Source organism: Falco rusticolus, chromosome 16, assembly GCF_015220075.1.
Source record: "Falco rusticolus isolate bFalRus1 chromosome 16, bFalRus1.pri, whole genome shotgun sequence".
Lineage (NCBI taxonomy): Eukaryota > Metazoa > Chordata > Aves > Falconiformes > Falconidae > Falco > Falco rusticolus.
Genome location: NC_051202.1, coordinates 1,466,493 through 1,481,548, shown reverse-complemented (window position 1 = coordinate 1,481,548; position 15,056 = coordinate 1,466,493). Strand labels below are relative to the sequence as shown.

The following is a 15,056-nucleotide window of genomic DNA, read 5'->3' as shown; positions in this document are numbered from 1 at the left end:
TGGCAACGGCTGTTCCTACTTCTTCCCAGTGCTGGCTGGCCTCTGCCATCTTGGCCAGCACAAGGTCCAGGCTACCTTGGTGGGAAAGAGGATAGTGAGGAGGGGGGACCTTGCTGCTGGGGGAGCCAGCCACAGCCACATCGCCACTCACGTGGAGGATCTCATACTCCATGTCCACGGCATCCAGCCTGCCCTGCAGCTGGCAATGGTCCTGTCCCTCTGCGCTAATGCCTAGGTGGCATCTCCTGGGTCTGCTGGCTCTCCCGGAGCCTGGCGGCTGTCAGGACAGAGGTAGGGGACACCAAGCACATGGGCACAGGAGCCTGACGCTGCATGACCAATGCATGGGGGGCTGCAGGCAGTGGCTGGCACAGGCCCTGCCTAGTCACCCTCATCCCCAGGGTGGCAGAGGACTTGGGGACGAGTGGGATCACCGCATCCCCTCTGCAGGCAGCACCTCCCAAGACTGGGGGTGCACTGCGAACAGGGTCAGACTTTGCCTTCAGCTGCTGCCGTACTGACAGCACAGAGTGAATGGCTCCTACCTCCCCTCGCTCCCCCAAGTACACTTTGCTGTCTTGGGGAGAACCCTGTGCCCACCCGCTGGCAAGGGGCAGACGTGCCACACCAAGCTGCTCCTGCAGGCTCTTCACCTTCGCTTCCAAGCGCTGGCTGTGGGCTGCTACCTGCTTCTGCAGCTCCTGGTACTGCCAAGTCATTTCTGGGAGCCAGGGAAGGGGGAAGGGGACAAACGTCATGACTACAGGAGGGACAAGCAGGCGGTCCCTGTGCTCCGATCCCAGCACCTGTGACCAGGAGCCTGATCTGAGGGCTCTCCTCACGGGGTGAAGCATCAGAAGCAGCCATGCGCGTACCTGCCTGGCAGGGCTGTGACAATGCCGGTGGGGGGGGCAGAAGGGAGCCCTGGAGGGAAAGTTTTACCTCTCTGTTGAGTGTGGGAGAGTGAAAATGAGCGCGGAGTTTTGCATGTGGCAAAGACCACAAACCTCTGCTAAAATCAGCCCCTTCTTGAGCACTAACAGAAATGGCGAGGCAACGACTTCTGCAGGCGGGGAAGTCTCTGCCTCTGTGATCTCCTCTGCCTGTGCCAAGTACAGGCACCTGGGGTGCAAGGAGCCCGTGCCCAGAGCCTTCGCACGCTGGCAGCACGGGAGGAGGCAGGACTGGCCTGGGGGGGTGCTGGGGCTGACAGGTGGGGTAAGTGCGCTGGCTTCCCCCAGCAGCACCAAGACGTGGGGTCCCTGCATCTGTCCCACCGCCCCTTCCCACCTCTGCCCTCACCTTCATGAACGTCTCGCTTGTCTTCCCATGCCTGCTCCAGGTCCACATCGTTCTCAGCCTGCCAGGTCATGGTCCCCCAGGGAGCTGTGAGCCAGAGGTGCCCAGGACTGCTGCGGGGACAGCGTGCTTCCAGACAGGTGACCCACACCATGACCCTGGCCTGAGCACAGGCAGACAAAGGGCACCATCCAAACCGTTCTGGGTGCCTACTCCCTGCCCAGTACCTCCTCGGTACCTTTGCCCCGCAGTGTTTCTCTGCTCCCAAAGCCAGGGCGATGTGGCCATCTCCTCAGCCCACGCCTGGCCCCAAGTCCTGCTTGAACCAGGGTGAATCGCAGAGCACGAAACCTCCCCTTCGCTTCAGCCCAGCACGGTGCTGGGGAAGCATTTCCCAGGGGGGGGGCCACCACAGCATCCCTGTTCCCTCCCACCTTTCATCATTGCTCCTCTCTTTCTCTGCTCTCCCTGCAGCAGCTGCTGCCCCACACACCAGGGACCTTTAGGACAGCACAGGCAGCCCCTGTGGCCGGAGCCCATGTGCAAGGGAGGCCGTGTGTCATCTTCTGGTGTGACTTGCCACGGGGAAGGGCTGGGCCCTAGGAAGTACAAGCAGGGCAGCAGGCATCCCTTACCCCAGCCCCTGGCTCCTCCTGACCTTATCCAGGTGCTCTTCTGGCCTGTCAACCTCCAGTGCTGCTTTCCTGTACCAGCTTGGCTTTCTGCAGCCAGAGGGAAGAAGGAAGGGGCAGAGTCAGGAGCAGCTCTGTAAAGGGGCTTGGCCCAGGGACACCCAGGGCTGTCAAATGGCCCAGGGGAAGCTTGCCTTGGCATGTTTGCCCCAGGAAAACTTGGCTGGGACACACCTCCAGCTCCAACGCCAGCACCAGGGCAGTATTTGTGCAGACATCTGTCAGACAGAGAGTCGAGGTGCAGCCGGTTTTACTTGAAGCGGCTGCCCTGGAGAGATGCATGCTCATTTGGGACTGAGGGCTGGGATTTTGCAGTGAAGGTGGGGCAGTAGTCATGGTGCATAGAGGCTTGGCGACCTCGTCCAAAACCCCACTCCAAATACTTTTCCAGTCTGGCACATGCTTGCACTTCCAGAGGCATGTACGAATGGCTGGGGCCTGGCAGAGAAGCTCTCTTTGGCCTCCCCCAGGATCCTGCCAGGCTGGAGGGTGCAGTGGGGTGCAGGGTCCTTGGGGCAGGGCCCTGGACCCCCCCTACCTCCTGTATCTCATCAGGCACAACTGTGCTGCTGCCCTGGCACAGGGCGAGCAGGGCTGGGGGAGATGCAAGAGCCACAGCCAGGCTGTGCCATGTGGCCCCAGCACAATCCTTCGCCCCAGTGCTCCCAGCTCCCACTTCTGGCAGCCCCAACAATGCCTGCCCTTGCTGGGGCCGGGAAGCTGCCGCTGCTTCACTCCTTTTCTCTGTTTCCCTTTGCTTTTCAGAGGTATCCTCCTGCAAAGTGATACCAGTGCTCCTTCTCAGCAAGCGGTGATCACACACGGCTTTGTGGGGAGAAAAAAGGGGAGGCAGGGGGCTCTTCCCGGCACGTGGAGGAATAAGGTCTCTCCTTCCCCGGGAAGCGAGACCCAGACACATGGAGCTGCCGTGCCTCCACCAGGGTAGCTGTCCTGCCAGCACCTGTCCTGGCTGCTAGCACGGACCTCAGTCCCTCAGGATGCAGCAGCTGCCTTCGAGCTAACCCCTGCTGTTGCAGCAACTCTGCAACGAAGGCAGGTTGTTATCTGGCCCAAAACCCGCCTCCGCCTTGCAGCGGCTGAGCACCTCTGGGGACTGTAGCTGGATTTGGATCGTCTTTATAAAATGAGAGAAGGAAGGGAGAGGATGTCCAACTGCTGCTTCTGCTCAGGACGCAATTAACCCCAAACACCTGGGAATGAGCAGGAGATTCCCGAGTGCACTGCAGTTCTGCAGCAGGACCTTGTGCAGCAGGGGCAGCAGGAGCAGGGAGCTGGTGCGTGGGGAGGCTGCAGGGCTAGCCGCTGCCAGGGCAACCCAGGGACGCCCAGCACACACGGTCCTGCCGGAGGAGCTGGCAGGGTGGCAGGCTGCGAGGGGAGAGCCAGGGGAACCAGACCTGGGCCACGGGTGACAGTGGGGGCTGTTGCCCTGTGTAGGTGTGCAGGCACAGCAGCTGGCGTGCACCTCATGCATACATACGCGTGTGCATCTGAAACCACTGCCCAGCCACCCAGAGCTGAGCAATCAGAGGGGCACCAGTGTGTGTGTGTGGGCTGACAGGCAGCGTGGGGCACGCAGAAGGGAAGGGGATCACCCACTTATGCCCAGCCTTGGGTGGCATGACCAGGAGGGGATGTAGACACTGCTCTCACTCCCAGCCACGAGACACACACACGGGTGGCCAGAGGCACCCAGGCACCCAGACGCACTCTCAGCTGCCAGACGCCAGGCTGGAGGGAAGCGATTTCAAAACAATCAGCATGACTTGGCTTTCTGGCACAGTGGTGTGAGCAACCGTAGTGCTGAGCATGGCCCCGGCAGGGGCCCAAGGGACAGAAGCAAACGGGAACCCTGCAGAGGGATGCTGAACTCCTCTTTCCCGTGGGGAGGGAACAGTCCCAAGCGAAAGCAACCTTTGCTTGAAGTCTCACACGTAAATACAGCTGTAACTTGGAGTGAATCATGCCCAGAGAAGCAGATAGTTAGGAATGCAATTGCTCAAGCATGTTCCCTGATCTCTTTGGATTGGGGCCATGGTGATTTTTATATTTGGCTCCACAAAGCTGGTGTAACCCTCCCCAGCCCTCTCCCCAGGTATTTGTGGTATCCCGGAGCTGGCCAGGGCACCCTCCGGTGGTCAATCCGGCTTGACTATTAGCCAGAATCCATTAGCATCTAATGGGAAAAGCCTCAGGAACACGGCCTCAATAAATGTTGACATATTTGAGGTCAATATAATCCTTAGGAAAATTTGCCCAGGTAATTAAAGCCAGACAAGGAGTTGCCTGTCCCAGAAATATTTACCAAGCTTTACCAAAGGCAGTAAAATCAAGACAGAGAGTTTTATAACCAATCTATGCAGGGCTCCCTTGCTGTATCCAGTGCTGCATGCTGCTTCCCGCTGTCCTGCTCATCTGACACCTCAGCAAGCCATGTGCTATGCAGGAACTCATCTCAAACCACCAACCGACAGACAGCCCTGGTCCTGGGCAGAGACTCGTGGAAGAAAGCGGCACTGGAGCCAGGGTGGTGAGGGCTGCAGCGCTTTGCTGTGATACAAGCAGGCTGATGTACGACATGTGCGTGCTGCCAGGGCAGGGATGGGAGGAGAGGAATGGCACGTACAGCCTCCATGTAGGCAGCACCACAGCCTGAGCACAGAGCCCTCCGGCCATGCCCTGGCTAACAGGGGCTGAGAAGAAGCAGCAACAGCATGGCACGTCCCTCCTGTGGCAGGTAGTGTACCAGAGCAGCGGTGTTGCACAGCTGGCACCCCTGGGGTCCCAGCTCCAGTGCGAGAGTGGGTGCATGAGTGCCGCAGGGAAGCAAAAGGGTGAGCTCTGTCGTGGGGTTCACCTCCAGTCTGGACCCCAGCTCCCCAGAGGCTGGGGCTGTGCTGTCCAACCTCCAGGCCTGAGCCTAGAGTCAGGCTGGCCAAGCTGCTGTATTTTCTGGGGGTTTTTTTTGTCTTCTTTCCTCCTTGAAGCCTGTGTTGTGAGACTGACGCTGTGCTGTACCAGCCACGGCTGTTTGCTCACAAGGGAAGTGCTCTTCTGCCTGGGAAAGGAGCTGAAAAGAGGATCTGTAAGAAACAGGACTGAACTTAATTTCCAGCCCATGGGAATTTTGAAAGTTTGGTGTTGTGAACTCTGCTGACGCACTCCCTCATCTCCTTTTCTCTCCCTGTTGTTCTGTCCACCCTCCACTGGCCTAGTCCACGTGTGCTTCCACTCAGGGGAGCTGCTGGGGCTGGGCTGCCGGTAACGGGCAGCGGCCTTCACCCGGGGAGGCCGCCCCAAAGCCATGGAGGAGGCCACCCCAAAGCCAAGGGCTGGTGCCTTCCAACCGCTCCCAGCTCTGCCCCTGGCCGGTTCCGCGCCCCGCGGCCGGCCGTGCCCCCCAGCAGGCCGGGGCTGGCTCCCGCCCTCCCGCCACCGGGCCGAGCGAAGCCGCCTCAGGACGTTTTGCCCGCCCGGCGCCCGGGGCCGCGCCCCCGTGTTGGGGCTGGACGCGGGGCCGTTGGCGGAAAAGGGAAGCCGGCTGCTGGAAAGGGGAAGCGACGCTGTTTTGCAACCTCCGAAACGGGCGAGGCGGCCCCCGGGAAGGCAGCCGCGGGCTCGGCTCTGTCCCGCCGGCGGTGTGGCCCTCGCCCGTTCCCATGGCGACCGCGCCCCGCCCGCCCGCACCAAACATGGCCGCCGCGCCGCCCTCGCCGCGCAACGCGCATGCCTCACAGCAGCGGGGCGGGGCCTGGCGGGCGGGCCCGTCGCTCGGCCCTCTCCTCCCGCGGGGCGCTGGCGCCCGCCAATCGGCGCCGGCTCCTCCCCGGCGGAGGGGGAAGTCCCTGGCGCGCGGGGGGGGGCTGCCCACCAATCGGCGAGCGGCGTGGCCGGGGCGGAGGGTGGAGCCGCGCTGGAGCCGGGCGCCCCCGCCGCTGCCGCCGCCACCGCCCGCGGCTCCCGCTGTCGCCGCCTGCCCGGCCCGGCCCGGCTCGGCCCGCGGGAGCGCCCCCACGCCCGGTTGCCCTGCAGGGCCGCGGCCCGGTGCCGGACGGGGGCGACGGGCCGGGCGCGGGTGTGGGTGCGCTGACGGCCGCCCCCCCGCCCCCGCGCCGCCCTCATGTCGGCGCCGCTGAAGAAGGGCCCCGGCGGGCTGATCGGGCTCATGAAGGACGCCTTCCAGCCGCACCACCACCACCTCGGCCCGCACCAGCCCGGCGCCGTGGACAAGAAGATGGTGGAGAAGTGCTGGAAGCTCATGGACAAGGTGGGCCCGGCGGGGGCGTCGGGCCGCCCCGGGCGGCAGGGAGGGCTGTGGGGCGGGGGCGGGCCCCGTGGGGTGAGGTGGGGCCGGGGGTCCCGGGCTGAAGCGCTTCGGGGGGGGTTAGGGCAGTGAGGGATCGGGCTGTGCGGGGCTGAGGTAGGGCTGGACCCAACGGTGTGGGGCGGTGGGGGAGCTCTGGGCGCAGAGGGAGCCCGGGGGGGGCGGGGGCAGAGCCTGGGTTTTGGGGGGCTGGCCGCGGGAGGGAGCGGTATGGCTCGGGGTGTGGCTGGGGGGAAACGTTTTTTTGGGGGGTGAGAGCTGTGTGGGTGCAGGATGGCGTGTGAGGCTCTGGGGGGGCTAGTGAAGAGGTGGGGTGGGCTGCAAAGGTGGGGAGAAGGGCAGCTCTGCAGGGGATGAGCTGTGTGTAGGGCTGGGGGGGAGCCGGCTGGAGAAGGATGGGGAAAATTTGGGACGGAGGATGCAGACCTGCTGAAGAGGCGCTGGGATTTGTACCGTCGTATCCTTGCAGACTCTGGGGTGGATACTGGTGGTGCTGGGTGGGGGGAGAGGCTGGGTACGGGTGGGGCCTGGTGGGGGGCTGCAGGTGCATCTTGGTGGTGTCGGCACTAGGTCTGACCTGCGAGTAACTGCGTGAGGGAGCAACCTAGGATTTGCTCCACTGAGGGTGAGCCTCGGCCTGCGATAGAGCCTGGCATGCGGGTGCTGGGTGGTGAGGCTGAGCATCTGCTTTGTGGCAGTTCACATTATTCTTTTGTGAATGAACAGGGACACGCTACCAAGCACAGCACAAAGCTTCTCCCTTAAAACTGGGAGCCTGGTAAAAAACATGGAAGTCTGGATAAAACCCTCTGCAGTAAATGCACCTGGTTACGTGAAGACAGGGAGTATGAAATGTGATGTTAAACAACAGAAGCCTGTGGTGCGGGAACGGGAAAGGCATCTCCCAGTCCCAGCGTAAGGGCATTGCACTCGGGGGTCATTAAGACTCTCCCCTCCTCCACCTTGTAAAATGCCAGGAAATGGCTATTGCTGGGGGCAGGACACCAGACCTTTTGGCCTGATGGTGTGATGCCGTATGGCAATTCATTTACTAGCCTGGCTAGGTGTGTTGGTAAATCCATTGTTTTCCGAAAACTTGGTGAGTTGTTGGCGAATGCTAGTGTTATTTATAGAATGACCCAGTAAGTGAGCATAGGTATCCAGAAGTGGGCATAAAATAAAAATGTTCTAACATTTTTCCTGGGATTTTGATTGATTCTCTGATGTTATTACTGTTCATCCCTGAGAACTGAGGCTAGGCTTGACATGTTGGAGTCAAAAATGTGCATCGTATTTTATAATGTTGGTTCAGGGTCCTAAAAGTAGTGCAGAGTAAGAGCATCACCGAAGTTGCCTGCAGTCCTTGGGGAGTGTCACCTTGCCACCTTTTTTCCCCCTCTGGGAGCAGAGCAAACAGGGCCGATGGGCATACCTCATCCAATTGCCCTGCAGGCTTATGCATTTCAACTTTCCTTTCTCTTTTCGCTGCATTGTTTATCCATGCAGTGCCTGAATCTCCTGCAGTAAATGCTAAAGCAGGCAGAGTAGATGACTTTTTTTAAAGACATATTAAATTATGTTCATGCCAAGAAATCACTTTGTGTTGGCTGGCTCAACAAAAGACATGGTTTATAGTTGCGCCTTGCTGTGCTTGTGATGAGCTTTGATCACCTTCTACAGAGAGAGACTGGGATAAAGAAAAAAGTCTTTTGAGAAGTGCCAGTGGCTTTCTTGCAAACATTGAGGGCAAGCATGAGTGCTAATGTGGGAAAGGTAGCTGGAGCATGGAAACGTGATCCTCCTGGAAATAAGTTTCTCGCAGATACAACTTGTAAGAATGCACATCTTGGTTCTTGTGCATGTGATACAGGTGTGAATGTCAACCTGTGTTTGGCCTCATAACCTGGTCTCTTCAGAGGAGAAGGCTGGCCTGAAAAAAAGCTTTGATTACCTTGGCATTTTGAATTGCAGTGAGATTGTTTTGGTGGGGCAATACTTCCACAGCTTGGCTTGGTACCCTCTCCACCATATCATCGCTGACGGAAAAGCCAGGGCTACTGTGGTATTTGTCACAGGTTAAAGTAACTTGTCTTAGATGTAGACTGACTTCATGGTTTTGCTTGTAGGCAGGGGCATGCGAAAGCTCTTAGGTGTAGGCTTAATTTTTAAAGTCTTAAAGAGTTAGTTGTTCAGTCTGATTTGTACAGGAGGAAGGATTTGGCTGTGAAAAGCCTTTCCAATTTTGGTTAGGCTTCAGTTGTACTTAACGCACACTTAGGAGAACATATCTGAATTAAAAATCTTTTTAGCAGTGGTAGCAAATTGCCGGGCAAACACAGTGCTGGTGAAACTAGTGTAGAGAAGGGCTAAATGAGTGGAAGGTGTTGAAAATGTATCAGTTTGCTGGTCCAAGTAAATGAAATTACAGGTGCAAATAAAAATACTTGTGTGCATGTTTAATAGATTATCTGATTCAGAAATGTGTGCTGTATCTGTGTGCGTACAGTGCCTTCACAACCTGATTTATTAGTCTGTGTAATTAGTTGGTGTTGTCAAAGCATTCGGGCATCTCTGTTTTTGGATGCGACTGATGAATTTTGAATGCAAGTTGATTCTTGTGCAGATATTTCCCCAATAATGTTCTCCACAAGCTGCCTGACGTATTCCTGTCTTTCACCTTGTTTCACTTGAAGTTCTAATTTTTGTCAGTACTAACTGTTCCTCCCACAGTTGCATGTGGTCACATGTAGCATGGACATAGAACAGCCTTTTTCATCACTGTGCAGCAGGATATTCACCTTCAGCTGAATTAGATTATGTTTACGCGTTTATCTATGGAATAGAGGTTAAATATGTCTTTGGAAGCCAAACATGTTACCGGATGTCTTGTGAGCCTGCAAGCCTGCAGTGATGAATAGCACAGAAAGCAAAACAGCAATTTCCTTGCAGTGGCTTGAACCTAGTGAAGTGCATGGATTGGTTCAAGTGGAGGAACTGCTGTTAATTTATCATGCTTGCTTATCTTATCGCTGTCTTTAGCAAATGAAGCAGCGCTTGGTGTAAGAAAACATACAATGTGTTGGCTGTTGAAAACAACTTGTATTTTTTACAGAAAAGGATGAGATTATGAATTGGTTCTTGCAGATGTGGTCTGGGCAGTAGATAATGCAGACCACTTGAGTTCATTGCTGTGGATGGTATTTGAAGAATAGGTGGTGCAGTGGTGGGCTGCTTGGGATGAGATATAAGGGATGTAGCAGAAGAATGTTACGGTACATGTAGTAAGATAGGGAGGAGGAAGACAAGCTTTGAGATAAAGCTTCTCTGAACAGTGTGCTGATGCCATTCAGTTCCTAAAACTGATACAGAGAAATGCCATTGTAGGTCACCTTCATTGTTGGTAGAAGAGAGGCTAAATACAAATTGAGCAGGAGATAAGAGAAGTTTGAGTAGGTTTTCTTTTGCTGTTAGCTTAAAATGAAAGGAGATGTGATTTCACTAAATAAGTTAGCTGTTTAGCTCTTAAAGGAAGAAAAGAACTATGGCTCTTCAAACTGTACTGAAGGGGTCTGAGCTGGAAGGGGAAATCTGTTACCTGGCACAGTAGCACCTGGGGGCTTGTCAGGCCTGGAACTGTGTGGCACTGTCCCCTGTCTGAGGCAAGTAGGTAGGTAGTGTCTGTGCTGGGGACTTTCTTCCAGAATAAGAAATGGGGTGCCGTATCAATGGCTGCAGCAAACAGGCTGGCACGAGCTTTTCCGTGGGTAGAGCTGGAGATGAGCAAAACGGGGAAAGTAATGAGCCGAGAGGGTGGGATGGGTGGAAGGGAAGCTGGGGGGGGGGGGGGTTGGGGTGTGTTGGAGGACACAGTAGCTGATGAGTCTGCCTTGAGGGGCCACAGTTTTCATAGAATTGTAGAATGGTTTGGGTTGGAAGGGACCTTTAATGATCATCCAGTCCCAATGCACCTGCCATGGGCAGGGACACCTTCCAGTAGACCAGGTTGCTCCATGACCGGTCCAGCCTGGCCTTGAACACTTTCAGGGATTGGGTACCCACAGCAGCGCTGGGCAGCATGTTCCAGTGCCTCACGGTAAAGAATTTCTTCCTAATATCTAATCAAAATCTACCCTCTTTCGCTTGAAAGCCATTCCCCCTTGTCCTATCGCTAGATGCCCCTGTAAGAAGCCCCTCTCCAGCTTTCCTGGGGTCCCCTTTGGGTACTGGAAGGTGCTATAAGGTCTCCTCAGAACCTTCTCTTCTCCAGGCTGAACAATCCCCACTCTTTCAGCCTCTGACCGTCTTCGTGGCCCTCCTCTGGACTCATTCCAACAGATTTTATAGGTTTGTGTCCTCTATTCAGAAGCACCCTCTGCCCTTCCTAAGAAATACTGTGTATTGTTAAATGAGTGCATTTGCTAAGGTATCTTGTTTTTACTGAATTATTCTTCCTTAATTCTACTAATCCAACCAAGTTCCCTGACTGCAGTATTAAAAAAAGCTCACGGTTCTTGCTGTGTTTCTCAGGTTATCTAAACGCTGTGCCTGTGACTGTACTCCGCGTGTAGTGTCACTGCCTTTCTACGCTAGTTACCCAGTTCCTTTATTTGTGCCAGGCTAGTGAAGCGGTGCTGAAGAGAAATACTTTTAAATCCAGAGATCAGTTAAGCAAGCTGCGGCATCTTGAGGTGAAAGACAGTTCCAGACCTAGAAAATCTGTATGAGATTTTTTTTTTCTCGAATTAGTAGATAACAGATTCTTTCTTCAAAACTGTGGGGGGGAGCAATGATAGGGGGGACACACAACTTTTTGATGATTTTTTCCTCTTGAGTTTGGGAAATGAAAATCAGTGAAGTCAGTTTTAGAGTTCTTCACAGGCCAGTCTCTTAGAATCTTCAGGCTAAGCTTGAAATGCTTTATTGGTGTTTCTAAAAACCCAAAAATGTCTCCGTAAAAGGCTTGCTTCTGTGAGAACAAAGCATAAGCCAGGCAGCTTGGGTGAGTTTGGATGGTAGTTTAAAAACCTGGGTTGCTTGTGTTTGTTGCTATCCACCTAATCAGAAATATTTGCTGCTTTTTGCTCAATTTCGTTCCACATTGCTTGTCCCTGTGGAAGGCAGCGTAGCTCGCTGAGGGGCGGCTGTTCCCAGGGCTGGGAACATTCCTTTTGACGTTGTCACAACGCTGCAAGTGCACACGTAGAGAAGCAAAACGCAACTGGTTTTGTTGCTGCTGTGTTATAAAACAGCCAAGTTTGCTCCAGAGGCAGCAGTTCCTAGTTGTGTAGCTTTGTTTAAATGCTTATCTTCGCTCATTTTGGTCTGCTTGGTAAACAAGTTCATTTGATAATAAAATCACAGCAGTTTTGGTCTTTCTGTTAACGGTTTGAGGTATCTTTTCAAGTCACTTACTGGGATACATTTTATAGAGACGGTGGGAATGAGTGTTTTGCAGTACTTGCTTCTGCTGTGGGGAAATTTTCCTAATAATGAAGTTTAAGTACTGTAACACAGTGGGTTTGCTTCTTCTAGAGCTGGATGTTTTCAAGGGGTAACAGCCAAACTCTTTTCTGTTACTGATGACTAAAAGAAATGTATACTCTGACTTCTGTGCTTCCTTAACGTGGCTTCCTCATAAGAGCTGACCGTGTTTTTATTAAGGCTTTAAACCTGCTGTGTAAGAAACAATTTGTTGAAGGAAAGATTTTGCTATCCATAGCACAGCTCAGCTGTGTCTGAAGAGCATATTTAGAACCTATTCATGCTGCATAGTGAAACTAGTTTTATTCAGGGGATGAATGTGTTGACTCTATTTGTTGATATGGTTCATTGTACAATGTTCACAGGCTCCAAGGAAGCAGCAGTTGAGGCATCAGAATCAATTGGATAAGTCCATTGCCTGACCATCCATCCTTAGCTAGACCTTCTAATCCTTGGCAGCCTCTTCAAAACGGAGGGAAATTTTTGGTAGTGTTTTTCCCACATATTCTTGCAGAGGCTTTTTTAGGCATGTAATTCTTTTAATGGCAGTCAGATTTTTCTGTTTGAGTTTTGATACACTGCGTGGCTTTCCCTTCACTGAAATTGAGCCTTAGTCAGCTCTTATTAGAGGCAGTACTGTAAGTCACATATAATTGAAGGTGTCACTTAACTCCACAAGGTTGCTTTTTGCTTATACCCTGCATGCAAAAATTAGATGCTAAAACACTGTTTCCAAACAAGTTACTTTGTTTATCATCAGCATTTCAGTGTTTAAGGGAAGTAGGTATTTAAGTATGCATCGTAGGGAACTAGTCAATTCCTCTTGAAGGTTTCACAAGATTTTGTGGCAGTGATGTACTGCAAAAGGATGTTAGATTGGTCTTTTACCTTTTCCTGTTCACTTCCAGTAAGTTTTGCGTTCTGCAGCGCTACACTGCTTGACACCTATAATAATACCCTTATACCTGGCAGTGTCATTAGTTTAGATGTCATTTATGTACTTGATATTAAACAGTCGGATAACATTCATTGTAGTGGAGAACTTCAGGAAACACTGTATCTGCTTTTTGTACCAGCCTTCCTCTCAAGTTTGATGGTAATCGCTGAAGATAGAAGCCCTTAGCCAGCAAGACAGCAGTAAGACTATACCAGCTGCTGGGTCTTAGGTTGTAAACTTCATCTGAAACTGGCTTCACAACTCTACAGAGTTTCAGTCCTTTTTATAAGTGAAAGTGCACCACATTTTTTTCACATTGCCTCTTTGTGATTATCTCTCCCTATCATTCTCTCAGTCTAGATAATGGAAAATTTTGGTATGGTTGATTGGTGAAGTGGCTTACTTTATCCTCCCCATCATATAAACTTATGAGCTTTTGGCACATAAGCTCTACATTCCTGTATGTTTAAGACCTGTAATGAGTTCAGCTTGCATCCCGATTTGTCTGTATACAGGTATAACAGCCGTATTGCTTGTGGGTTCTGAACAGGAATATCCCACTTGTGACTTATGCCTTAACTACACAATGCAAAAGTGCCTAAAATTTTGTCGATGATCCAGTGAATTCACTATAGATGACAAAAATTTGAGTTGATGGATTCAAGTTCTTAACTTTGAGAATATGTGATGTTGCTGCTAAAAAAATAAATAGAGAACATGTGGCTTGGAAGGGAGAAAAATGAGTTGTTTAGTTGTATGCCAAGTGGAAGAGAGGTTAAAGTAATCTAATAACCTAATTTAATCTAATTACTAGTATCACTGTGGATATGTTTTTAAAAAAAAAAACCCACAAAAAAACCCCAAACCCACAGAAATTTTTGTGAAGAATCTAGTTTTACTATGAGATTCATGTGACAGAAGTTAGAAGCAAAGTTGTTGAATAAGCAGGGACACAAGTTCTTGTGAGACAAATTTTTACCCAGACTTCTTTTACCATATCTATTATGCCAACCTTAGTTGACATTCCTGCATGAAAATTTTCTTTGCATTCGTTCTTTCTTGATGGTCATCATTATCCATAGATTCTTCTAGCACTGTTGCCTTCAAAAGACTTTCAGCCTGGGAACACTTACTGACATCAGTGATGCCTGTAGCGGTGGAACTTCCTCTGTGGGCATATTTGTGCCGAATATATGCGTTGGTGTGAAAAGTCACTTTTGCAGCCAAAGTCAGGGCAGCTTGAGACCTGTAAAGTTCTGCCTGTGGGCACGTTCAGAGTCTGAAATGTGGCAGAAAGTATAACACATGCATGTAGCAAGTTACATCCTTGCCTTTTACAAACTCCGTATTGGATTTTCTTGAATTTTGTCTTTGAAAATGCGCTTGGGGTGAAGCGCAGCCTCATGAAATATGATCATATATATGTTGAGGGTATTGTCAGTTCGCATGCACTTCAGTCCGTAAACTTGATATTTTTACAGTGACTGGGCTCCCTATCTGGACTTAAGCAACAAATGTGGTTTATTGGGAGTGCACGTTTCAGTGTATTGTGTTTGTAAGTAACACTGAATTGTATTTCAGTAACTGATCACTACTTGCCATTTTAAGTTATCAAAATGGTATTTTCTTTGTTAACCGTAGGTGGTGCGTCTGTGTCAGAACCCAAAACTGGCGTTGAAGAACAGCCCACCGTATATCCTTGATCTGCTACCTGATACCTACCAGCACCTACGAACCATCTTATCGCGCTACGAGGGGAAGATGGAGACCCTAGGAGAAAATGAGTACTTCCGCGTGTTCATGGAGAACTTGATGAAGAAAACCAAGCAGACCATCAGCCTTTTCAAGGAAGGAAAAGAACGGATGTATGAGGAGAACTCTCAGCCTAGGTAATGGGGAGAAATGTTTTCAACTCGTTATGATGCAAATTTGCTTTAGTGAACAAGAGCTTGAACAAATGTCTGCTGGTTGTTACGTTGTCTGTACATGAAAAGAGACTTTGAAGAGATTTAAGTGTAGAGTTTTAAGTAAACTGTACTTGGGTATATTGAAATTTGAGAGCAGAGTAAGTGTTCAGAGCCTGTATAGCCTTAGTTGTTGTGTAGTTTGGGTACACTAGGTTAATATAAAGTCTGCTGTGAAAAAGTTTTGCAGTCCTTTGCATTCACACATAGAGAATGCCTTGTGGGAGAGGATGATAAGGTTCAGAATGATGTTTCTGGCAATTTTAGGAAATAGTAGAATATTTTATGTTATATAGCAAAAGGGGCATCAAGAATAAAACTTGTTGTAATTGGCCTCT

General features: G+C 51.7%; 1 protein-coding gene across 1 annotated transcript in view; it reads left to right on the top strand.

Moving 5' to 3' along the window:
• Window positions 1-5,884: 5,884 nt before the first annotated feature.
• CBL (Cbl proto-oncogene) overlaps window positions 5,885-15,056 on the top strand; it is a 45,288-nt gene continuing 36,116 nt past the window's right edge. Inside the window, exons 1-2 of the mRNA XM_037409675.1 lie at window positions 5,885-6,279; window positions 14,396-14,643. Coding sequence (XP_037265572.1) covers window positions 6,133-6,279; window positions 14,396-14,643 — 395 coding nt within the window. The 5' untranslated portion in view covers window positions 5,885-6,132. The remainder of the gene's footprint in view (window positions 6,280-14,395; window positions 14,644-15,056) is intronic.